Genomic DNA, 26,813 nt, shown 5'->3' on the forward strand with positions numbered 1-26,813 from the left:
ATTAAAGGCATGTGCCCAGCCACAAAGAGACCTTTTTTCAGTATTTTGTTTGTTTGTTTTTTCAATACCTCCCAACTACAGCCTCCCCTTTCTCCACTAACCCACTCCCCCACCTCCCTTCTTCCCTAAATCCATTGCTCCTCTGTTTCCCTTCAGAAAAGAGCAGGCCTCCCAGCTATCTCAACCAAACATGGCAAAATAAGTTACAATACGACTGGGTACTCCCCCTCATGTTAAGGCTAGATGAGGCAACCCAGCAGAAGGATAAAAAGATCCCAAGAGCAGGCAAAAGAGTTGGAGATAGACCCACTCCCATTGTTAGGAGTCGGACAAAAACTCAAGCTAAACAACCACAACATATGTGTGGAGGAGCCAGTTCCCCTCCTTGTCAGCTCAGAGATTGTCCCTCCAGTCTCTGTGAATCCCTACAAAATCTAAGCCACCTTTGTTGCTGCTGTTGCCATTTTGGCTTTATTTCTTTCTTCATTCCTTCTTCCTTCCTTCCTTCCTTTTTATCTTTAACCAATTTGTCCAGGTTGTACTGATCATTTATTCTAGGATGTGTGGCCTTCTACTGAGAAATTAGAAATTATCAACAAAATTGTTGATTTCATTCCCAACCCAATGGACAGCCTTTGGAAACGATGTCTCAACTCTTCTTAATGTCTACAGAAATGAGTTTTGAAACCTGAAGTATTTTTCCCCATAGCTATGGACCACGCCTAGCTCCTGCTGCTGCTAGAGTCTGCCTTGCCATCCTGTATACTGTGGTGTATATATTTGCATTGTGGTGTAGATGAATTTTATAATCATACACATGTAGACATACATCAGTCAAGAAACAGCTGAAGAAAGTTGCTTTAATAGTACCTTCTGGCTTCTTGGAAGACTGGCGTAAATCTCTTCTGGAGGGAAAAGAAATCCATTTTTCTGAGAAGGTAAATGTTTATTAAATGCAAATACTGATATCTGTTACCTAGGAAAAACGACTCATGGCATGTGGAATTTCTAGATAAAAAGCTTTCAAGTCCGAGGTTTCTCCAGATAAGCTCCTATCGGGGAAGTGATGCGTGAATGCACTGAAATTGAATTACTGTACAACGGCAATTACTTTCCACTGCGCAGCCATAATAGGAATCAGTTCCACAATGAACAGCAGGTAGCTGGAGGAAGGAGACCTGAACACAAAGTCTAGTCTCCTTTAGTTCTTCCAAGAAGCAGGAGTGTGCATTTTTAAGCAAAACACTTTTCAAGTGCCCAATTTCTCATTTTACCAATGGAAATCAGAAAGCAAGTGTGAGAGGATTAGGTTTATTTACGTCTATGAGCTATGGGTGTTTGGGGGAATTTATTAAACATCTCATCCAACGGTTTGAAAACAACAGACTCTTTGTGGCATGAGTGTAGTTACAACTTTCTTTCCATGTCTCCCATCCTTACTGAAGCTCAGCTACTTCAGATTATTTCAACAGTAAATTAAATATTTAATGTCCTGCTTCATAGTCTACCAAAATGTGTACTCCACCCCTTTCTCCCAGATATGTGTTTAAGTTTGTAGGGTGTGTCTAAGAACTGTAGGACTCAGCATAAAGTCAAAACTGTCCTTTGCAGAAACCAAGACTCCTGAGAAAATGGGGGCCTGCCCAAATAGTCTAGAAGGTGAAGGCGGACAGAGGGCAAAAGCCACTCTGCAGATACCACATTTCAGAAATGAGGGTGTGCCTAAAGACTCACAAATTCTACACAGTGGCTCTGCCTAGTCAGAGGTCCCTGGGGCTGGAGCAGATGCTTTCAGGTGATTGACAGCTTTGGCTGCCCCCAGTGAAGGGCCAGATCTGAAAGACAAAGGCTGGGGATTTTGTCTGCCCACATAACCAAGACCAGGTAATAGCCTATCCATCACCTTCTTCCTTCCCTTGAATTAGGGCACTTTTATTGGGGAGGGAGGTTCTTTACAAGACAGGGTTTCTCTGCATAGCCTTGGCTACCCTGGAACTCACTCTGTTGATGAGGCAGGTCACTCTTCTTAATCCAGTGGCTCAGCAAATAGAGGAGCCATGCCAAATTTGCCTTCTTTCAATATCTCAAATAAGTTCTGACTTATGTCATAGACAAGCAGTCCAGGTGTCACTTATAGAATGCCCCAATGGGAATGTGCCACCGGCAGGTGACAGGTGCATATTATTTCTGCTAAATCCAGCATTTGGAGAGGCTCCTTGAGATGCTAATGAACTAAAAGCAAATTGATTCCACTTCTTGGCCATTTAAAGGAAACAGAAACTTGGTACCAACTGCTCAGCAATATCAACTGAGGGCTGGGTAGTGTGTACATATTTGAATAGGAAAATCGGGAAATAATGCCTCTGCTTAACTGCTGTGCACAACAGCAAGCAGCAGCCTTGCTCCTTCAAACAACCTGGAGCTAGCCTCTGAGAGGATTTACAAAAATTATTCAAACTACCCATGGCATTAAAATCTGCTAGAAAATAGAATTAAGAAAAGCTGTCATAATGATGGCACCATTATGTTAATGGCAATTATGGAGGCTAAGGTTATTTATAATTTGCTAGTCCAAAGGGAAAAAAGAGTTGCATGCCATCCATTACCAGCCTTATGACAGAGGTTATATAACGGGCAGGCCACTTTAGGTTTCACATTTACCTCAGACATCTGACGGGCAGAAAATAGGACTTTCTATGATAGGATAATTGCATAGTGGAGAAGAATTCAAATAGGGCCTGAGCATGATAGAATCATTCTGATTCAACTAATCACTGGGCAAAGTGATGGTGGAGAATGATGAAATCAAGCCAGAGAAACAGAGAAAAAGAACAACATTGTTCAACAGCCTGGAGATGACAGGCTATGTGTGTTAAAGGGCTGGGTTACCAGAATCAGGTTTCCCCAATGCTGATGGAATCTACCTGCGTCAGCCAAAGCCAGTTTCAAGGCACTCCACATGTGTCAGTGGTAGTTTTAATATTCACTGTTAATACTGCTTGAAAAACCAAGTTTTCCTTGTATGTGTTCTTAAATCACAATGAGAAGTGATATTTGACTAATAAGTGCAGGGCACCACCTAGGATAAAGGGAGGACCCCAGGGCTCTAATCTGATATAAATTACTAGGGGTGGGGCAGAGGAGTTAGGGAAATGCCAGTCCTAAAGTCTGCTTTGTTCCTGCTCACCCATTGTCCACTTGGTGAGATTCCTGGCAAAAGAGGCTGCTTCCTTTGGCTTGGACCATTCCAGTGCAATACTGCAAAAAGCAGTTCCAGTGCAAACTTGAGGTCTTTGGCTGCTCCAATGCCCACAGACCTCAAACAGATGTTTTCTACTCAGAAAGCAAGCTGTCATTACAACACGGAAGCGTACCAGTCACCTCTCCCTTGGCTTCATCATAAGCCAGCAGTACATTCCAGATGCCCCATGACTTTGAAATACTGCCGACGGAGGTGCAGGGGACGCTGTGGGGACGAGGCCAATCTCAAATGAATACGGATCGGATCAAAAACACTGGAAGCTATAAAACTGTGGAAGACCACTGCCTGGAAGGTGCGAAGCCTGGGCCAATATCACAACAAAAATAAAAGGCCCATCAGTGAAGAGAACTGCAAAATGCTGAGTGTGATTCCCACGGTGTGGCAGCATCCGCTCTGCTCCCAAAGGGTCTGGACACTCACCTCGAAACACAGAAAGCTCACAGTTCAGCATGTGCAGGCTGCTTTATCCTGGGAATGTTTCACATCAAACAGGCCACTTTCTCTCTTCTCAAAGAAACTGCACCAGCTACATCAAATACTTTTTTTTAAAATTCTACTAATCTAAAACAAATGATTTCAAAATTACAACACAGAGAAGCTGAAGCGGGCTCCTATTCCCTCCTGTCCCCATCCAGGTGCTTCCTGCAGCCCCAGGACTCCTTCTCTATCACATGCTCACAAGATGGAAAAGAGCTTATCCAGGCAAGATGGAGCGCCTTCCGTTTGTCAGGCATCAGTCTTTGTAGGAATATGCAGCACAGCTGTCCGCTTTCCTGGAGGATGGAAAACCTCAACTCTGATGAGCCTGAGTGTGACCTGGGCAAATGACTTCATGTGGCTCAGCTTGTTTGCTCATTTCTAGGACAATGATAACTCCCAGGGTTGGCATAAAATGGCATAATCGCCTACCTCCAGGTGCATCATGCACTCAGCAAACCTATAAGCATATACTCTGCAGGGCTCCAGGGAGCTCTGAGAGGAAAGGAGAGCTATGAGGGATTCTCAGCTGTCCTCACCAGCCCCTCACAACTAAAATCCTCGTTAGTACGGCTACAAGGTTGCACACACTGCAAAGAGTCAATGTCCAGGACCCCATGCTTCTGCCAAGGAGCACCCTGCATGCTCACTCCCTTAAGTGCCCCATTCCTGACACCAGGGCTTTCTTGTTACCAATTTTACAATCAGAATGAATGGCTATTTATTTTTTATTCTCCCCTAAAACTTTGTGATTTGCAAAGAGATGTAAATGAAAACAATATTTCTTCATTAAAACGGATAATGTTGCTACTAGTGTTTAAATAGAATGAAAATGAGCCAGGTAAGTGACACAACAGTAATCCTAGCACCTGGGAGCTGGGAGCAGAGGATCACTTGAGTTCCAAGCTTGCCAGAGAGACTTCCAAGCCAGCACAGAGAGACCTAATCTCAAAGTCATCATCATCATCATCATCATCATCATCATCATCATCAAACAACAACAAAAGATAGATCACAGATAAAGGCACTGTTTGCCAGGCCTGCCTATCTTAATTTGATCCCTAAGACCCATATGGCAAAAAGAGAACTGAGTACTATGAGATGACCTCTAACCTCCACATGGATACTGTGGCACAAACATATATACACATACATATCATCAAATATCTAACTGGAATTTAAAAGTTAGAGACCCCAGATCAAAAAATAAAATGTACATATATATATATATATGTGTGTGTGTGTGTGTGTGTGTGTGTGTGTGTGTGTGTGTGTGTGTGTATGTATGTATGTATACACACACACACACACACACAAGGATGATTAAGAAAAACAGCACTCAGATGCCACTTGGAGGGGCTGTGAACTAACACTCTCTTATTGGGTCAGATGTTTTCTTAAGCAGAAATAACTTTAAAGGTGCAGTCAGAACATTTTAGATGCCTTCAGATCTAGAACTTTCCATTAAGAAAAGCACTATATAGCCTAGGATTCTGAGTACATGGAGGTGATAAGGAATGTGGACTCTTGTGACCTGGAGTCCCATATTAATGTGACAGCAGAAAAACTACATAGCTTCTTCCTCTCCATCTCCCTTTTGTAAACTTCAGATGTTAACGCATGGGCTATGACAAAGACAAGATACATGGATATTGGCAAAATCCTTAAAGGGATGTCCACCAACTAGATTACTTGATTTACTGTTAATATCCATGAAGATTCACTGCAGTAATATTGATTTCAAAACTTCTAAACAATTTGAATGGACAAACAGGTAGAAGCAGGAGCAGTGGGATCAATTAATAAACATGTTAGTCAGCTCTCCAAGAAAAATCACACAACACAGTGACAGGAGAAATTACCCAAGAGTGTCTGGAAGAAAGGACAAAAAGCTGGATTAAAAGCAAATAGGTGTCATAATTTTCAAAATTGCAAAAAAGAAAAATATAAGCACTCACAGAGAAATGCAAAAAAAAAAAACAGACTATGGAAAAAACACACAAGAAGGAAAATCATAGTTTTCTGTCACATGTTCATAATTCCAGATGATATGTCCTCCATGTGTGACAGTCAGTCTTGATTCTCAACTTGACAGGATCTAGAATCCTCTTGGTGACAAATGTCTGAACTTGTCTGTGAAAGGATTTCTGGACTGATTTAGCTGACATGGGAAGGACCACTCTACCTAGATGGCACCATGCCCTGGGCTACTAGTCCTAGACTGAATAAAAATGAGCAGTGAGCTGAGCACTAAGAGCAAAAATAAAGTAGGAAGCCAACTTAGCACTGAAAACAAAGACAAAACAAAAAACCCACAGACACTGCAGCTCCCTTCATGTAGCCTATATGAAATCCCAGGGAACTACTTGGACGAGTCCAGACATTGTAATCTCAACAATGCTCTAATGAAACAAGGAGAACTTCTTCTAGACTTCATCTGTCCCAACGAGGTATCCAGTTCCACACTGTGGCCATTATTTTTGAAAAATGTTTTACAGCTTTCCAGTGAACCACAATGTCCCCTAGTGACCCTGAGAAGTTAACAGGAGCATCACAGTCAGGAACCCATCCTTTGCAGCCCCTGTGCTGAAGGCATGATATCAAGGGAGAAAAACTGGCTTTGGAACCCCATGCATGAAGAGTGTAATGAGGAACCACTTTTCTTGGTTACCAGAATGAAGAAGTAAGAAAGGACATTTGTGTAGTGGGCAAAGGGCACAAGCTGGGTACATCAGTGCCCATCCCCAGTGCTAGCTGCCTGTGTACCTCTGAACAAGATCATGCAGGCGTTGGTGGACTTACCCGCACTGCCTCGGACTTCTTGTGAAACATTTCCTCCATGTTCTTAGCCAGCTTCTTTACCAGTTGGAGACCATCGATTTCTTCAATGGCAACATCTTTCTCATACTCTTTGTATTTCTGTAAGGAGAGAGGGCAGTGTTAGAGGCATGAGATTCTAAGGTACCACACATGTGATTTCCTCTGATGGATATAAAAATAAAACGTTGTCAGCACCATGTCCATTGGACAACTCGACCTTGTCGGTTGCGTTTCACAATTACTAACACAACCAGAGAGAAACGTGAAAATTGAGCCTGGCTCTGACTGGAAGCCAAAGCAGCACCTGGGAAAGAAACAATTGTCAGCTCATCAAAAGCCTCATCCAGAGAATATCCCAAGGGGCTGATTTGACTCTGGGTTTCCTCACCTTCTCAATTTAAAACAGTTTTTTTTTTCCTTTAAAAATGCATCATACACTGGAGACAAGATCATCATGTTAAGCAAAATAAGCCATATTTAGAAAGACCAGCACTGGTCTAGGGCTATAACCCATTGCTGCATGCTGTGCTGCACATGCTCCTGGGTCTACTCACTAAGGCATGTTTTCAGTAAGATGTAGAGCCTGTTTGTAAATATATAAAAGCAGAAGGAAGTGTTTGGGAAGAGAAGATAGATTAGCAGGAGGAAGAGGAGGACCACAGAGCGTGATAGGATAAGTATGACCAAACTATATTATACACACACACACACACACACCCCAAAATAAATAAATAAATAAATCACAGTGGGGCTAGAGAGACTACTCTGTCAGTAAAGTACTTGCTGTGCAAGCACAATGATTTCAGTTCAATCCCCAGAACACAAATGAATGAATGAATGAATGATGATGATGATGATGATGATGATGATGATGATGATGATGAAGAGGAGGAAGAGGAGCAGCAGCAGCAGCTACCCCCCCACCCCCCTGCTCCCATCACCACTAGGCATGGTAGCACACACTTGTAATCCTACCCCTGAGGCTGGTTGGCCAGCTAGCCTATACCATCCTGCAATCTCAGGCCAGCGAGAGACCTGCCTTAAAGAAAGGAAAAGAGAAAAAAAAAAAAAAAAAAACAAATCACACCCCAAACAATCAAACAAAAGCAAGAAGCAAACAAGGTGGATGGTGCCTACATTGTCCTCTAGCTGTGCATACAGGTGCATTTTCACTTGCTGTTCTAGTGAGCTTCCTGTTGCTGTGACAGATGAAAAGAGTGAAGAAAGGATTTATTCCAACTCACATTTTCACTTAATAATCCACCACTGAAGAAATCAGGGCAAGAACCCAACAGGAACTTGGAAGCAGGAGTTGACACGCAGACCACGGAGGAATGCTGCTTACTAAATTGCTCCCTGCTCAGCTAGTTTCCAGATATAACCCAGGACCACATATCCAGGGAAAGCACCACAAACAGTGAGCCCGGTCCTACTATAGCAGTGAGCAATCAAGAAAAATGCTCAGAGACATGGCCAAAGGCCAAGGTGATGGTGGCAATGCCTTAATTGAGGTTCCCTCCTCTCAGCTGTGCCAAATTCACAACCATGATAAGCCATTACACCAGCACACATACAAACACACACACACACACACACACACACACACACAATATCACAATAAAACCTATAACTACGCACTGACCACTCACTAAGTTAGAAGATAACTACATACTGTGGTAACTAAGTTGTTTAACACAGCAATTCTAAGAGTAGGCCAGAAACTCTTGAAGGGTCCTTATACCCTCCCAGGGATCCTTGGACTCCTTTTTCCAATAGCACTTCTAACTGAAGCTGGTTTTAGCAAATACCAACATGGGCGTTGCTGGAATGCACATGGTCCTGAGTCTACTCAGGACATTAGCAAATGACAGCAAATTGGTACAGACATACATGTGAGAACCCACCTGCCTCTGCTTAAGTCAACATTAAAGAAACTTGCCAATTAAAAAATTCCTACCAGTTATTTTCCATAAAACACATTATTTACATAATACATTTTTTATATTTTAAATTAGTTTCTCTTTAAATTTCTTACTTTTAAGATCTAATGTGATAAATATCAATAGAAAGAACCCACATGAACAGAAGCTTTAAAAGGAAATGCTGTTCTTATTGGTTATTCCAGAAGGAGTTCACAATAGTTTTGTGTCTGTGTGAAAACACCGAGATGCTCATATCCTTATAAAAGAGGCTGAAGCGCAGACCCTCTGTGCATCGTATGTTGCTTCACTTCAAACTAAGTTGCTAACATCTCACCTCAAGCTTCGACTTAGCAAAAACAAGGGCTCATGCTTTCACCTGATTCTGGGGTGTCTAGAGAGTTATTTTTAAGTGATAAATGTCAGGATATTTAATGGCAGGATAATTTCCAAGGCATGAATATCTATCTTCTCTTTATTCCCACACCTCTACCTTCAAACGTGGGAACTGGAAGGAGGCACCATTTTTCCTGGCCAGCAGAGGCCAGCCTTCTACCCAAGACTCAACTAGAAAAATAGTATGTGCCCATGTATCACTCAAAACACATCCCTTTTTATCAATTTCCAAATCCTTTGAGGCAATCAAACTGGGCTCTGAAAGAAGTTGGGGGGGGGGAGTGTAGCTTCTGTGGTGGAGCTCTGGGCTCAAATGTGCAGGCTGAACGCTGGCACAATATAAGAGCAAAGCTCTTCTTGTCTGACAGATTAGGTCTTGAGGACAGAGGCAGAGATTCCAAGAAAAACAGAGAAGTAAAGAAAAATCTTGCCAGATTCCTCAGACTTACAGGAAACCTTAGCAGCCAGCAGTGAGGCAGGGGCATCTTGCCTGGGGCTCTAGAAGCAGTAAATTCCACTCTCACCCCAACAGCAACACCCATTACCAAACACCAGCAAAGAAGGAAGGCAAGAGAGGACAGTTACTGGACATTGAGACCCCTGCCCTGAGTACCAGAGCCAACAGGTTCTTAGAATGAAATTGACCCTGGGATAGGAATGCTATTTCTGAGTCACCTGAGACTGGTACAAGATGAGGATCTGCTGTGCTACTTAATAGACATTCTGAGCTGCTGTGTATGCAAGGGCCTGTGACGTCCCAGGAGTTACAGGCTCCTCCTTCTCCCTGATCCCTGAGATCAAGCCTAAAGATCACAGGAGTTACTCTTGGGGTCCTCTCTCTTGAATCTCTCCAGGAAATCATTATTCCTTCTGTTCCTAGTCTCCTCTTCCTCTTGCATATCAAAGCTGTTCTGGTCCCTGAAAGGTTGCATCTATATTCCAGTACTGGAAATCCAGCCAGAAGTGGCTGGGCTTATCTTTCCCAGAACTGTAAGTGAGGTGGCCCAGGAGGCAGGGCCAGGCCCTTATGTTACTGATCTACCCACAGTGCATACTCATGAGGATTCTTTGGATAAAGCTTGATGCAGAACAGATAGGAGAGGATAATGGTGGTGGTGGTGGTGATGATGATGACAATGATTATGAAAATGATGATACCCTGCAAGGTGGTGAAACGTGAGATGCAGGCAAGGAAGAAGGTGCATTGTCCTTTGGCTCTCTCATGGCGGCATCTCCCACCTGTGGGTAGGAGGATGTGTTGGCCTGGAATGTGGGACCCTGGCCAGCCCAACCTTGGTTAACAGTGTCCTCTGCTATCTGACTAAAACTTCAGTGACAATCACTGAAAACTTTCCCTAATTTCAAAAGCCAGCCAGGATCTGTGGACCTGGGGTTTTCCTCTGCTCTCCAGATGTCCTTCAAAGTTCACAGCAGGGTGCAGGTTTTTATGCCCAAGGCTAATTCAGTACTGAAAATACAAAAACTTAACAAAACTAACACCAGCCTTGTGTTTACAGAGAGACTGAAATGAATCTCTGCCTTCAGTGATTCTGTGATGTCAAGAGATCTAGAAAAAAATGGGCTTCATCGTGAATCCTCATCTCACCCTTTCAATTTTCTTTTAAGGCCCCAGTGTTCTGACCTTCACATTGTTTGTATGTGTTTCCCTTCTAGTCATCCAGAAGAAAACTGACTTATCTAACTTTTGCTTTTCCAGTAAGATCTCCCTACATCTCTCCCCTGAACATTCTCTGTGAAAATGAGTTGCTAACCTGACTGACCTGCCTGACCTCTGGGACAATTTGTACCTGTGTTACAGTCACTAATCTCGGCACAAAAGGTGCCAAGGCAAGATTCCAGATCTGGGACAACTCAGCAGTTTGCTGTTTCTATTCTCTCTGCCTGCCCACTCTCCCTGCAGCTCACATGTCAACAAGTGCTCTTTGCTAATGGGCCACACACATACTATTTTCTTGTCACCCTAAGGAAATCATCCTGCCTCTCAGGATGCTAGTGCCTGCTGGAATCGGCACAGGTGAATGCTTTGCTCTCAGGAAATGTTTCATGTTGCTGGAATCTAAGATCTTGAAGAACAGGGAGGGAAACCCATGACTGTCTAGAATGAGTCGTAAGCTCTTGGTGGCTTAGAGCGGCAACATGCATTGAAAGCCTTAGAAAGGGACCTACAAGAAGAGATCAGTCTGACGCCTAACAATTGCCTGAATCCCACATGTCCACACCAAACTATGTCAAAGAGTGAAGAGAGAAGGTATATAGTGTTTTGCAATACAATACAAGTTATCTTTGGCTTGTTTCTGTTTTAAATCAATTATCTGCATAAGTGTAGCTAAAAGGATATCTGCTGTGTTCACAACAGGTTATGCAGCCACAAATTATTTATTTCTCTCTTCTTTTTTTCTATCTACATTCTATCATTTTCTATCTACGTTATATCTATATATAAAAGTTATTTTATGGTGATAACATTATATATAAATTATGAGATATAAAATTTGTAGTTCTATTTAGAACAAAATAGAGGCCCCTTCTAGTTTTCTTTCTTCCTTTATTTTAAATGTTTTTAATTGAAACAGAATATACCACTTTCCTCTTCCCTTTCCCCCACTACAGAGCCTCCCAGATAATCTCTCTAGAATCCCGCTCATGCCCCTGACTCTCGACTCTCAAGTTGATATCACAGATAAATAATAAATATACAAAAAAGTACTGAAAGCTGCAAAAAAATGTATAAAAATAAAAACCCACCAGAATTACACCTGATTTCTCAATAGAAACTCTAAAAGCCAAAAGAGCCTAGAACAACACACTGCAAGCACTAAAAGGCCACAACAGTCAACCTAGACTACTATACCCAGCAAAACTATCTGCCATAGTTGAAAGAAAAAGAAAAATGGCCTTAAAAATGCATGAGCGTATTTCATAAAAGGGAATTCTGAGTCTGGTTAGAATCCTTGCAGATAAATGGTAACAGAAGAATCTACTCAGTCAGTTCAGTCCTTCAGTGAACATATTTCTTGTGTCTACCTATGCTATTTTCATCACTCCACTGGAAGCTGGTGTTACCTACCTGTGTGCTGCAGGACAGAGCTGAGGCAAGGAGGTGTTTACTTAGCTGCTGAAAGTCCAAGTTCAGAGAGAGATTTAAAACCCCCCAAAAGCCTGACATGTAATTTCTCAGACTTCTGAACAATTTTTGGATAAAGAGACAACAGACTGACAGCCCAAATATTTTCAGACTGGTTTTGAGAGGCCCATTTCATCCCCACAATCACAGGTCTCATTGATTTTGTTGCCAGCAGCAGCTTAGACTCTGAAAAGGAGTCAGATACCAAGAACTGGGGACAGTCAGATGACAAGAGCGATCACTGCCCAAAAGCAGCAGAGAGAAAGCAAATGCCATGTGACAGACACAAAGTTGGTGCTGGCAGTGGCCTCTACCCTTCTCAGGGCCTACAAATGGCAGCACAAGAGCCACGAGGGAAGGATCACACAAGGTCATTTTAGTGCAAACACACTTAGAAAGGGAGAGGAGAAATCCAGCTAGAAAGTGTGCTAGGGCCTCTGTGGCAGATTTTTCTATGGTCACGTGTGCTTGCAGCCTCCTCCTGCTTTTAGTAAAGCTGTACCAACTCACCAGAAACCTTCCACACAGCTCTTCTGGCTTGGCTTCAAGGACTGACTGCATGAGCAGTGACTTGGGTACATCAGTCATCTTCAGGAATTGGGAAAGTATGCGGAGGTCCCCAGCATCACATATCAGATGAACACGAAAGGATGACACAAATCAAAGGCGTGGCTGCTCTCCCACAATCGAGACTGAGGCCACCATGCTTGTGCTCCTGTTTCTAGCATGCCATTTGTTTGTTCCACAGACTACTCTTTGTGTCTCTGGTAAGGCAGGCAGAATCCTGGACACCATGCCCGTGACGATGAGTGAAATAAACAAAGAGGAAGCCTGTGGTTCTGGGTCAGCATAACAGGTGCTGTGGGATCAATGGACAAAGATGCGATGGGATGGAAAGAATCCTGATGGGGGTGGCCAAGGGAGTGAACCCCTTCTTGTAAGACCCTTGCATGGTAATTAGGCTGAGAACATGGGATGACAGGCAGGGAAGAGCATGCGAAAGCAGAGCCTAGGAAGGTCTGCCTAAAGGGGCTGCACGTGTCTCAGCAAACTGTCCTTGCTTTATGTCACTCAAGCGCATGCAACTAAGGAGGAAGCACCCGAAAGGCCACTGAAGTGTAGTGATGAGGGCTGGGAACTTGTAGGTAGGACATCTGGAGCCACCAAAAGAGCTGGGGAGAGGACAGAATTGATCAGAACTGGAGGTTCGGGAAAACCTCAGTGCATAAAATAGAGGGGAGCATGAAATCCTAGATGGAGTTCAGGACCCGGGGTCAAAAGGCAGAGTCAAGAGGTGGTTCCCCCAGACACATCGATGGGGCTGAAGATTTACTGACGTGTAGGCTGATGGCTGTGTTGCTTTAAGCCAGTTAACCTCCCAAGCCTCTTGTGCCTCAGTGTCTTCATTCTGAGCACCAGGGATAATGATGCCCACCCCCACCAGCACTGCTTTGTAGAATCACTAGGAAAGCATCTGCAAACGTCCCCAGCACAATTGCCACCCACAATGAGCCACCATAAATCCCAGTGGTTCCTTGTTCTTCCCTCTGGTCCTTCTGTTATAGAGGACTCTAGTGCTGTGATACGAGCGACTTTCTGAAAAGAAACCCCTATTGTAACAGCCAAATTCCAACAGAGTATTTGATAAATGCTCGCTCTCACAACTCTGCTTTCCCTGCCTCTCTGAAGGAGCTGAGCGCTGCCATCAAGGGCAGCCTGAGTGTGCCTTTAGCCAAGCATCTGGGCAGAACACAGCCCTTCAATGATCATCTCTTAGCATTTGTGTCACAGAAGGAAGGCCAGCCCAAGACACTTTGCCTTCCTCTGTCACTAGAGAACATATGAGTCTTTCTACTCCTTCTGTTAGCAGAATCAGCGTTTGGCAAGAAACCCCTTGGCGAGCTGAGAACATTTATCACTTTAGAAGGGAGACACAGAAATGCATTATTTCTGCAGCATCTACTTTGCCAGATCATTTCACACAAACACCAGCAACAGAAAAGCACTATTTCACTGTCAGGACACCTAATGCTGCTCATACATTTGGGTCACATTTTTTTCCTGCATGATAACTGCGTATCTAGAAGAGAGTCACCTGGAACTGGCCCCCGCCCTGGCACCACCCCAGAGGGAGTGGGACTTGAGCTGGGACACTTCTGAGCAATCGCAAGTGATTGGGGTGAAAGTCAGTCATAAATAGGAGCTCTAAATGTGTTCACAATTAGGAACCATTGCCGACGTGGGGTGCTGGAGTAGCAAAGGCCAAAGCACAGCTGTACTCGAACATGGGCTCCTGGCTAAAATCTCTCCCCAAAGCTAGAACTGTCTATCTGCAGCACAAGAACTGACAGAGGTCCAGGAGAGGAAGCCGAATCACAAGAACATGCCTACCTCAAAGCAAGATATGGGGAGCTGAAAGCAAGTCTCCTGCTTCTCTGGCAAACTACAACCCCAAATGCCCTGGTAACTCCGGTCTTTGGGAACGCAACTGCTATGAATTTACTGTGAATGAGGCTCCCACCCCCAACCCAGGCCACATGTCCATGTGTCTGAACCCTTGGTTTCCAGCTGGTGGCTCTGTTTTTAGCTTGAAGAATGAAGGCTCCTGAGGTGGGCCTTACAGGACACCTGGCGCCTTCCTTGCTGTTCTCTCTGCTTCCTGATTCTCCAGACATAAACAATCATACTGCAAGTTCTCACCAACCATAAACTCTGCCATGCCTTCCCCACCAGAATGGCAGATATCCATTAAAACCATGAGCCAAAAGAATCCGTTAGTTCCCTCGAGGGGCTGTGTGGTCATTTTGTCACAATGACTATAAAAAATAAGTAAGACAATGCTATAGGAAAAAACCTAAGTCCTAAATCATTCTAATTAATTCATATGAAAGGGTATTGCATCTCTGCATTTGTGTTTAATCCTTCATGTTATTCTCATTCCTTTGAGCTCCAAAACAACTATAATGTAAGACAGAACATCATTAAAACAATCTTTTAAGTCATCACTACACTAACAAGCACAAGACACAAGGGAGCGTATGCTGAAACTATTACTAATTTTGTTCATCAAATAAATATTCACAAATTCCTCACCATGGACCAGGACACAAGTTGAGGAGAAAGAGGGCAATTGACAAATACATGATACAGTTACTCTGCAATGCAAGAATTGTTTGGGGTTCAGTAATAAGTTGAAACATAGTTAAGTAGATCAGCTTCCTATAAACGTACACCTCACAGCCAACACAGCCATTCTTTACGTGATGCCTCTCGAGGACACTCCTGCTTACAGTACAGGGATGTCACTCGCCAACTGTGGAAAGGTGTTCCGGCTCAAATCAGGAAGGACCGATTGCCACAGTCACCAGGGAGGAAAAAAAAAGGCTTCTGAGTGGGTTGGAGAATGACAGACAAGCCAGAGCTCCTAGAAAAGGGGCTGATGGAGGAATATATGGTCTGCTGTCTTGGGGAGTCGGTCTAGACCCTGTTACAGTAATAAGACATCATAAGAGAACAGATAAACAGAAATGGACATCTTTGACAAAGGTCTGATGGACAGGGCAAGAAGGAGGTGGTATCTTTGGTGTAAGCTGTCTTGTTATGTCCCTCTATAGGAGGAAGCAATGCAGCCACTGCTCCGTCCACTCTGTGTGGCACCTAGTGAAGACAGCAGGTGAGGAAAGCGAGAGTGACAACCGTGTGACAATGCTACCTGCTAACTCATAGGGTGCAACCTAGTTGCTGCTGCTAGAGGTGAAATGAGAGGCGGGTCATCGGCGTGCACGAACCGGGTAACTTATCAGCGGCCAAGACCAGGAACTCTCCAGACAGGCGTGGGAAGGTCAAGTCTGTACGACACAATCTGCTACGTGACACGCTTCCTGCCTTCTGCCAGCCTCCATGCTTTCATAGAAAAAAATGGATTACACCAGGCTCCAGAGAGTTCCAGATGCAGTAAAAGTCTATGAAGGAGCTAGAGGAAGCTGGATGAGGAACAAGGCTCAAAACGTGGTGAGGATGGCAGACATGGCAGTAAATTTCAATGTTTGTCCTAACTTCTAAGAAAAGGTTATTCTCTCAGTAACCTTCCACCAATATCTACAACCCCTCAGACCAATTAACTCCCAATGGGACTCTAGCAGTATGATCTTTCAAGGGTCTTTGTAAGGTTGGAGTGCTCCTGGCCAGTCTTTGAGAATTCCGCGCTTCTCGTGGAAGCAGGTTGCTGGAAGTCTATATGTTTAGGGTGGATGACAGCTTTCAGATTTGTCACTAAAGATGTTGCAATAAAAACTAATCATCTGTAATTTGGGGGTCTCTGCTTATAGGAAGTTTTATTTTCTTATTATGACATAAAGGCACTTAGCATTCCTCTCAGCTCAATTACTGCACGCAGAGTGTCACTTCAACACACGGCACTTCAGAGCGATTATGGACCCAAGTAAACATACTTGCAAATCTTTTAAGCTGATGTTAGGAACACTTCTTAACTGTGAGCACAACAGAAACTAAACAGGCTTCACGGACTTCTCCGTCACAGAACGATGTTTTTCTTCTGAATGTGGAAAGTGTCACGTTGCATAAATCATCCTGCTTTATACAAGTATGGCCAACAAACATCATCAAGGTCAAAAAGCAAATATTATTCATGTTGTCCTTTTCCAGATCTGTGAAGTTGGAGGCAAATCCTTGAGGACTGCAATTTTCTCTGTCAAGCAACTATACCCAAAGTCACTGTGCCTTGGAGCAGGAAGGAAGAGTCCCAGGAATCCTGCAGGTCCAGCTCTAGAGTCCTGGAGTACACACACCCAGATAGCTGCCGGGGGGGGGGGGGGCGGGGGGGGGCGTGCTACTACATCAAGGAGCCTCAGGGCAGTGGACTCCACTCAGGGTGGTCTCTGATAGATATCCACTGCTTCCAGATTGGCAGCTCCTAAATTAAAAGATGGCTATCTCTCCTCAGCCTGTCTACTGTCCCTATATATTTTCATCCTGAAAGTCACATAAGCTTCTACTGTTCAACATAGTCAAATGGGCAATTGCTGTTGATAAATTTGAGCTCTGTGGCAATAAAACTGTATGAGGATATGACATTATTTTATACAAGGACACGAAGTCAGAGGCAAGGGGCTAGACTGAAACATCACTGTGCTGGTGTGCGAGTGTAACGTGGTGCTCAAAAGAGGGGGAGGTGCTAACCGACTAGGAAAACCAAATGGCCTTAATGCATTTTTAAGATTGACTCTTGTCCAGGCAGTGGTGGTGCTCACCTTTAATCCCAGCACTTGGGCGGCAGAGACACGTGGATCTCTGTGAGTTCGAGGAAGGCCTGGTCTATAAAGCAAGTCCAAGACAGGACTACACATTAAGACCTATCTCCAAAAAAGAAAATAAAAGATTTTTACTTTTGTGTGTGTATGTGTGTGTGTGTGTGTGTGTGTGTGTGTGTGTGTGTGTGAGTGTGCACACATACAGATGGGTGCCTGTGAAATCCACGAGGCGGCACTATATTTCTTAGAGCTGGAGTTACAGGTAGTTACAAGCTGCTAACCTAGAACCTGGGACCTTGCCTTGAGTCCCCTACAAGAGAAGGAAGCACTCGTAACCACTGAGCCATCTCTCCAACACATTTACTGCTCTATTTGAAATCTGCAAGTTCCTGAGGATTTCCGAAACTACTGCTTGGGCTCTGAAATGGGGCTACCTTTGAGACAGAGACACCTCACAACCCCACAAACCAAACCATGACTGTGCTGATTAACAAATTTCCCACAGCCAAGGCACAGATGATCAAATGCCACTTGACTGAACCTGCACTACTTAATGTGAGTTGCTTTCTGCAGCCTGCTTCTTTCAGTTACATGATTTCTGATGCTCCAATTGAAAGCAATGCATCCTTCTCAGAGGGCATAACAGAGACGATTCACTTTTAATAAGAACAGCCTGTGCTTACTGAGTGTTTGCATTAGGTCAGGTCAAGGTAATTTACCTCATTTCACAGGTTAGGGAACTGAGTCACAGGAAGTTCCAAAGTCTTACAGTTATCAAATGCTTTATTAATTAAGAGTCATAAGCAATGTCAATATGAACAAATCTCGAAGACCTAACTAACATAATGAAGGTATATTTATTACTCATAAAATCATTTCTTGATAAGCAGACTGCTTCCCACGTGGTGATTCAGGGCTCAGGATCCTCCCACAGTGTGGCTCTAATCATCTCTCTGGCTCTGCATTCTTGTGCATTCGGCCTGCAGGTTCGAGGAAAGAGCCCAAAGATGGCATACTTACTTCTTGAACTCCTGAGCCTGGGAGTAACACACATCAATTATGCTTACCTTTCATGGGCAATAGAAAGCCACACAATTTAACTAGATACATCAGGGCCTTAGTCATGGAACTCCCAGCTTGGAGCCACCTGCAGAGTCTGAGTGGTAGAAAGGGACATTGAAACTGTAGGAAATCCAGAATTTGAACCCAGGCAGCAAGGCACCAGAGTCCAGGCCCTTAACAATGCACTTCAGTTTTAAAGCTTGATAACTGACAGCAAGATGAAATCTCATGCTAAAACTTGGCTGAGAACAATTTGCTCAGTGGATACTTGAGAGGGGGTGCAATCAAGGCTCAATCTCCAGAAAGGATAATGTGACCCAATCACTTGTATGTGTAATTAAGGTCATACTTGGATGATAAACGCCAAGCTACTACAACCCAGAAGCAATGCATTATAAAATATTCTTGGACCTTTTGCCTGGTTTCCTTAATCCCAGAACAAATAAAACTGCTATTTGAATAACATCAATGACCTTCTCCAGCACACCATATTAGTTGCCCAGGCGCCACAAAAGTTAATTGGCTTAACTAAAGTCTTTTTAATTCTATATCCAAGATGTCCTGGAAATCGAAGGGAATCAATGAATGAGCCTGCAAGATCTGTAACGAGCTTAGAGCTAATGCTATTTGCAGCTACTCAAGTGGTTTCTGTAGTTACAGAGCCAAAAACCAGAATGGATGCTAAGACCTTGCGTCTGAAAGAACCTTTAACTCTGTCGTTTCTGAATTCAGTATAAGCAACAACTAGTGATTAGCACAGTTAGACCTCAGGTTTCTACTGTGAGTGCAAGGGACTGTCATTGTTAACACACTGACTCACCTCCCCCTGCTGAAGGAAAAAGCTGATGCCTGAGCATCCCTTCTCATGGGAGAAACATCCTCTGTGCAAAGGCTGGGGACGTTCTGAGATATAATTCCCTATGGCTGATATTAGAAGCCAGGGGGGAAAAACATCCATAGTACCCATAGCCTCCTTCATTAAAACACCTTGCATCATTTCTCAGCCTTTGGGCTCCTGCTAAGTTCAAAACATGTCAGGCTACAGAGATGGCTCAGCAGTTAAAGAGCTTGCTGCTTCCACATAAGATCTGAGTTTGGATCCCAGCACCCATGTCAGGCAGCTCACAACCACCTGTAACTCCAGTTCCAAGAGAAAAAACCAACCTCCTCTTCTAGCCTCCACGGGCACTCACATACAGTTACACACACACACACACACACACACACACACACACACACAAAACAAACAAACAAACAAACAAAAACAATAAACAAACATCTTCTCAATTTCCTTGCCAATAGGAGCCTATAGGTCTTCTGGTAGTTTGCAACAGGGTACCCTCTAATTTTACCTCTAAGAATAACCCCCAAATGAGGGGGCTTCCCTATGCTGAGACACAAAATCATCTGAGTCCTCTAAAAATATCATCAACTCAGAACCAAAAGGTTTTCTGGTAGATTTAGTTAAGGCCAGCACACAGAAGTTTTTTCATGATAGCTTTAGATCTTATAGGGTACTCTATTTCAGAGGGACCAGACTACTCATAACCAGCAAGGAACTAAAGAGTTTGGGGTTGGTGACCAACAAAAGATAGACAGTTCTTTTCAGAGCTTTGTGTTTCAGGGTAAAAGAAACATGCCACAGTCAGCCAATTTTCTATTTGTTAAAAAAAAAACCTTGCATATTTATGTAAAAACATCTATTTCTTTAAATATTACTTCAAAACTCTGTAGTGTAGCTGTGTCTTCCAGTTTAGACATGACCACGATCATCTTGGAACACTGAGCTTTGATGGCCTGCTTGAAGCTTTCATGACATCTTGCCTATTAAAATTCCTTCACGGAGTGTGGGGGAGGGTTGTGAGACTTCTGGAATCTTCACAGGTCTTCATTAGCTCTTTTTCTTCCCCCAGTTAGCTGGGGAGAATTCCTCAATGGTATAGCTGACCAGATGTCACCCGGTGGTAGAGCTGTCTACAACCACGTATGCTCTCATAAGTGACCCCAGTAAACCCCTGTGTTCACCAAGCTGGTCATGGATAAAATCCTTTCTTTGCTCTGGTGCTACACTTCTCCTGGGGGGAGGAATTCTATACATCTCCTCAGAAGAGATGGTGTAATATGATCAAACGTAAATAAATATCTTTATATATCTTCCTTGTTATTCATCAGAATGTGAGGAAGTCAGGTACAGCACAAGTTCCTCACTTCTCATATTTGAGGTTATTAGTTGTGGAATCTAGGCCTTAGAACTGGATGAGATGAAAAAGGTTAAGAGATGTCCAGCTTATTCCTTTCTTTCTTTCTTTCTTTCTTTCTTTTTCTTTCTTTCTTTCTTTCTTTCTTTCTTTCTTTCTTACTTTTTTTTTTTTTTTTTTTAGACAGAACCTTATATTACATGCTCAGGCTAGCCTGGAACTCACTATGTAGCCAAAGGTGGCCTTGAACTTAATCCTCTTGCCTCAATCTCCCTAGTACTGGGTTTGTAAGCATAAGTTTCCACTCTTAACTTATACACTGCTCTTGGGATGTACATTTCCCAAGCAGTTTGAAGAAGGCAGAGAAACACAATTTATATTATTTCCCCTTTTCTCGTACAATGCACTAAATCACTGTGCACACATTTTTTAAGGCACTTCAAGCAGACAAGTTAATTTATCCAGATTGACATTTTTATGGTATGTTAAGGCTTCATGATGAGGCGCTTTGAGGGAACAGCACACCACTGGCTGCCGTAGTCAGTAAACTCAGGACCCTTTCTAGGAATTTCCTTCTTAATGTAAGAGGGACAACTCATAAGAAGAAAATTATGCTACAAGTAAGTTTTCAAATGCTTAACATAGATCTGTGATGTGCAGAGATGGCTGTTTCCTCAGGAATACACTGCAAAGAAGATCAAGGGTTAACTCTACAGCCACCATGATCAGCAGTGTGGACAGGTAACAAGAGCAAGGTGATGTCTGCATCAACACGAATACAGAATGAAAACACCAGTGACTTCAGCATTGCTGTGGCTTATCACCTCCATTTACATGTTAAGATGGTTTAAGTTTTGGCTAGAAGTTAGTAAAAATAAAAGATGCCATTTCCCCCTCACCTAAATTCATACCCCTCTCAACCCTTCCACAACTGTGAACATGGGTTCAGAGTTCCTGTGTCCTGTCCACGAGCACCAAGAAGATCAGAAATGTCCTCCACTGTGTCTACAGAGATGAGATTCTGCCTGTGGTATATATGCATAGTCAGGACACACAATACCCTTTGGCCATGGCTGGCCCTTGTCGCTGTGTAGTCAACACGTGTACTAAACTCAGGGCATTTCCTAAAAGATATAATTCTGTTTCCAGGTGGTATCTGCTGTCAATGTAAGTGCCTATTAGAACATATGATTTTTTCCCTTGGGAGTTCTGACAATAAACAATGATTTCTCTAATCAGAGGAGGGCAAATACTAAGCTGGAAATATTTTATCTCAGTCCAGAGTCATAGGGTAGAGAATTAATAGAACTATAATTTCTCTCTACATAACACTGGGTTATTCAAATTCTTCATGACGACTGCACATCCTTTCATTATTTGCGTGATTAAAAATACATAAAGTGTCAAACACAAATAAATGTACTAATAACTGATATGAAATGTAATAAATGTACTAAGAGGACTATGACAGACTCAGGTGTATGCAGGGGACATTAATTAAACAGCTCATCAAACAGGCCTGGCCTTTCTCCCAGACTACCACTTACTGGATCAAAAAAAAAAATAAGCCTTAACTGCTGTCTACACAACCATGTACACAGAACTGTGTACATGAAACCACACTAAGACACATATTTTTATTTTACAATTAGGCTGTGGTGAATGTTAAAGCCATATAAAAAGATAAAGCTTGAGACCACAGTGAAATTCCATTAATGGGACAGAGTATAAAGCAGAATTTTTAACACATTTTTTGTTTTGTTTTCTCTTTTTAATTTTTTTATTAATTATACTTTATTCACTTTGTATCCCCCCATAAGCCCTTCCCTCCTCTCCTCCTAATCCCACCCTCCTTCCCCCTTCCTCATACATACCCCTCCCCAAGTCCACTGATAGGGGAGGTTCTCCTCTCCTTCCTTCTGATCTTATTCTATCAGATCTCATCAGGAGTGGCTGCATTGTCATCTTCTGTGGCCTGGTAAGGCTGCTCCCCCCTCAAGGGGAGGTGATCAAAGAGCAGGCCAATCAGATTATGTCAGAGGCAGTCCCTCTTCCCATTACTATGGAACTCACTTGGACACTGAACTGCCATGGGCTACATCTGTGCAGGAATCCTAGGTTATCTCCATGCATGGTACTTGGATGGAGTATCAATCTCAGGAAAGACCCCTGTGCTCAGATTTTTCAGTTCTGTTGCTCTCACATGCCAGCCTGGAGCAGGTGCCTCGGGAAGCAGCCAAGCTGCTGGGGACAAGGATATCAGGAGCCTCCAGAAACAGGGTAAGGTGTCAAGTGTGGGATTTGTAGAGAAAACTGTCCTTCAGATGAGTTACTACAATGAGGACTTATAGAGAATGGGGAAAGAGGAGGATTCCTAGAGCAGGGACTGTGACTACAGTCAATGAACACCAATCCATCACCTAATCTATCATGCTAGCAGCTAAGAGGAGCCATGCATGTCCTGTGAGCCAGGACTCCTGATAAGTGTTTTCTCACATCACTGCCTTCTCTAGACAGCTCTGGAGAGTGACAGAATTCTTGACACATGAGAAGACCAGGGCTCTCTGAGCAAACACCCTGGGTTTCAGAGCTATGCTTTGAAATTTCCTAAGGGCCCATGCACTCCAGAAATTCTAGCTGTCCATTCCAGGCATGTGTGAACCCATTCTGCTGTGGAAACTGTGCTTGCAAAATGCTCCCTTGGAGAGATTTTCTATGTGCACTCATTTGCTAGAACACGGAACTCTCCTGAGTTAGTTCCTCCCCAGTGTGTGTGTGTGTGTGTGTGTGTGTGTGTGTGTGTGCGCATGTATGTGTTCTTATTTATGCAGGTTTCGAACCATAGGGCAAGATGAACTGAATCCTGCTAACAAAGAAAACTAGAAGGACTATTTCACTGGATAAACAGAGCAAATTTTATTCGGAAAATTCTAACTAATAATGATAATATCTTTGTAATTTTAATAATACTCATTTCTTATATAAAAAGACTTTCCCCCTTTCTTACATTTTACTAAGTGATTGCAACTTTAAAAGCCAAAACAACATTAAAACAAACTCTAGGGCCTCGTACATCCTAGACAGGTTCTGCATTACTAAGCTCTTCATACGTTTCCCCAGCCAATTTTTATTTTGAGACAAGGCCTTGCTAAGTGATAGACTGACCCTGAACTCATGCTGTAGCTCAACCAGGCAGAGTCTAACTAAAGGCCCAGTCTCACTTACTTTAAAGAGACACATCCACCCAATGGACCTCAGATGTAAAAGCTGAGATTGGGAGGTTGACTCAGTGAAGGAAGACCTTCCCCTACAAGTGTGGGCACTTGTGCTAGGATCCCCAGGACACATGTTCAAAGATGGCCATGGTGATAACACCTGCGGTTATGGCATTGGTGAGATGGGAAGAGGAGATGGGCGGATCTCTAGAAGGAAGGGTCAGCTTAGCCTATGTGTGGAAATTCGAGGCCAATGAAATATCCTGTCTGAAACAAAAGGAAAAAGAAGGCTGAGGATCGGTATCTGAGGGTGTCTTCTGACCTCCATATGTGATCTGTGTACACTTACATGTGCATATGCACACACACAAACACATACACATACACACACACACACACACATACATACACACACATGGGGGTGTGGACTGTTAACAATGATGTTTTGGGCCTTCTTTATTTCCTGAAAGCAGAATAGTTGAAAACCAAATATATAATTAGATATTCATTTACCATATGAATGGAAGAATGAGAAAGAGTCTTGAATAAAAAATAACAGTGAGGGAGTTGGGAGTAATGTCAAGGACTGACAATCTCTACCCTTCTCCTTGAGGAGGCAGCACACTGTATCCTAAAGGCAAAGAAATCATATAGATCATCAGAAAAAAATCAATAAGCCTTTGTAAGTTAATGAGTCAATCCAAGCCAACATCCTCTAGAAGGGTCAGATACAGGAAAGGCAAGCAAGGCCATTTCAGAGAAGGGATTACATGGCAGGGGCTGCCTGTGGCACTTCCTGCTTCAAGGGTTCCACCTGCGGACAAGGCATCACATCCTATAACAGGTCCAATCAGGTAACCTGCCATATCCCACTGTCAACAGACAACATGGGTCCTGAGTCACTTCCCAGGGATCCAGAGGAAGGGCAGGATAGTAAAGGTGGACAAAGAACTGGCACAAGGCTCCTATTGAGAGAAAGAACTGCTGGAAAGAAATGACCTCAGCACTGGCTGCAAATTATTCTTATTAAGTTTTAAACTAATGCCTTTGATTAGAGGGGAAAGAATCCTTTGAATCACTCAAGTTAAAAAAAAAAAAAAGTGCATTGAATGCTGAAAGGAAGAAAAGGGAGGGGTAGTAGCTTTGTGGAGGATCTACAGCACTCCCTGCTCTTCAGCCATAAGATCCTCCCCGTGATGGCGAAACACCCCCCAGGACAGAAGCCACAACAAAACACTTGCAGGTTTCAATTACCAAATATTTATCTTCCAAATAAATCTTGTGTCTTCTAACCCTTACAGGAAATCGATTAGTTAATTCACTTCAATCTCATTCTATAATGTCTCCTTTTGTTAATCCTCCTTCCCTGGGGGGCGCTTTGCAAATCTTGTCACTAATCCGTTTTTTGAAAAAGTTCCTTTTTCTGCATTCAAGGTGAATTGCCTTTAATAAACAAGCCCGGCGAGATTATCTGCCTTTCTTTGCATTCACTGTGTTCGTAAGAGTGCTTGCAGTTCCTTGTCATCATGGTGCTTCCTTTCATCTATCCATCTTTCCTTATATAGGGTGTGGGCTACAAAGGATTAACTAGGGGTAAAAGGGAGAAATCAAAAGAAAAAAAAAAAACTTGAACCATCAGAAACAGACCTTGGAAAGTAACTTTTAAAAGGCGATGTTTGGAGACATAACTCTGTTGGTAGGACACTCACCTAGCACACACAAGACCCAGGCTAGACCCCAGCACCCCATAAAGCTGCTATGGTGGCACACATATAATCCCAGCACTTACACGGTGGACACAGGAGAATCAGAGGTCTGAAGTTATTCATGACTACATAATAGTATTTTAAAAAATAAGCAATGGTATATGACACAAAGCAAACACTGCCTTGCAACTCTAAGAGTGCAGGAATCAGAGGATGGCACTGGAGTTTTTCCAGGGAGATGTGACGATGCTACCCAGTCCTAGGACAGGGAGCCTGGGCTGGCCCTGCCTGATACCTTTTAGGTTAGTTGTAAGGCATTGGTTTTTATTAAGGACAGAGTCACGTCTTTAACGGATATCAAGTAGAATCTGATGATTCTACAAACAAACCAAATTTTCCCAACAAGCTAGAGTACCAGCAAAGTTCCATGTCACCAATGAAACCAAGACCCACAAAGACTGCTATAGACCTGAGTCTCTTAGAAGTAGCAACGATACATCTAGACTCAGATGCCACACCCATCTTTATTATCTCCAAGAAACAAATCTAAAGTTGATTTGTTGATGGTTGATCTATCACAGGCCCTGTTGAGTGGTGAGCTCAGGAAAAATTCAGGGCAGGTCAAATTAGTTTGCTTCTTGGTTTTGTTTCTGTTCTTACAGCCTACCTTTTCTCCTAGGAGTCCTTGTCTGTTTCCCTCCCTCTCAACAGCCAATCTCTCCTTTGTCAATATCCAGGTCAAGGGTCACTGGCTATAGGAAATCTTCTCATTCCCTGAGGTGAGACTTGGGCCAACATCACTGGTTCTTACTCTTAGTGTTATTGGCCCATCTCCTCACTGACAGCGCATTATCACAGGGCCTGGCCTACTTCAATCTGCTTAGCAATGTTTAAGCGTGGGTTCTGACGTAGTTTCTGGATGATGCTGGAGACTTGGTACATCTAGTTCCCAAGTGATAACAGAGCTATTGATCCATGAACCACAACTTGATTTAAAGGGAGAGGTTGTGGGTTTCATTTCTCTATCTCCCCTGCAGGGGGCATTTGGACATGTGGGGGAAGGGACAATTCATTGGAGAAATAAAGACTGATTGCCACCTAGGTGATGGGTGGTGCTGTCATTTGTCTACTTTCTAGAAATTAACATCTGGCTTTAGAAGCCAGGCATAATAATTCACACTAGTAATACCAACATTTGGAAGGCAGGAGAATTGCTGCAAGTTTGAGGCCATCTTGGTCTGAATACTAAGTTCCAGGTCAGGCAGGGCTATGTTGTGAGACCCTGTCTCAAAATACTAACAAAACAAAACCAAAAAAAAAAAAAAAAAAAAAAAAAAAAAAAA

General features: G+C 43.2%; 1 protein-coding gene across 3 annotated transcripts in view; it reads right to left on the reverse strand.

Annotated features, from left to right (window-relative positions):
* Nucleotides 1-26,813, reverse strand: part of Cacna2d3 (calcium voltage-gated channel auxiliary subunit alpha2delta 3) — an 818,761-nt gene that overhangs the window by 626,319 nt on the left and 165,629 nt on the right. For all 3 annotated transcript variants that reach the window (XM_055612383.1, XM_055612382.1, XM_055612381.1), the window contains exon 3: nucleotides 6,542-6,658. In XM_055612383.1, coding sequence (XP_055468358.1) covers nucleotides 6,542-6,658 — 117 coding nt within the window. The remainder of the gene's footprint in view (nucleotides 1-6,541; nucleotides 6,659-26,813) is intronic.

Source organism: Psammomys obesus, unplaced genomic scaffold, assembly GCF_907164565.1.
Source record: "Psammomys obesus unplaced genomic scaffold, mPsaObe1.curated_primary_1811, whole genome shotgun sequence".
Lineage (NCBI taxonomy): Eukaryota > Metazoa > Chordata > Mammalia > Rodentia > Muridae > Psammomys > Psammomys obesus.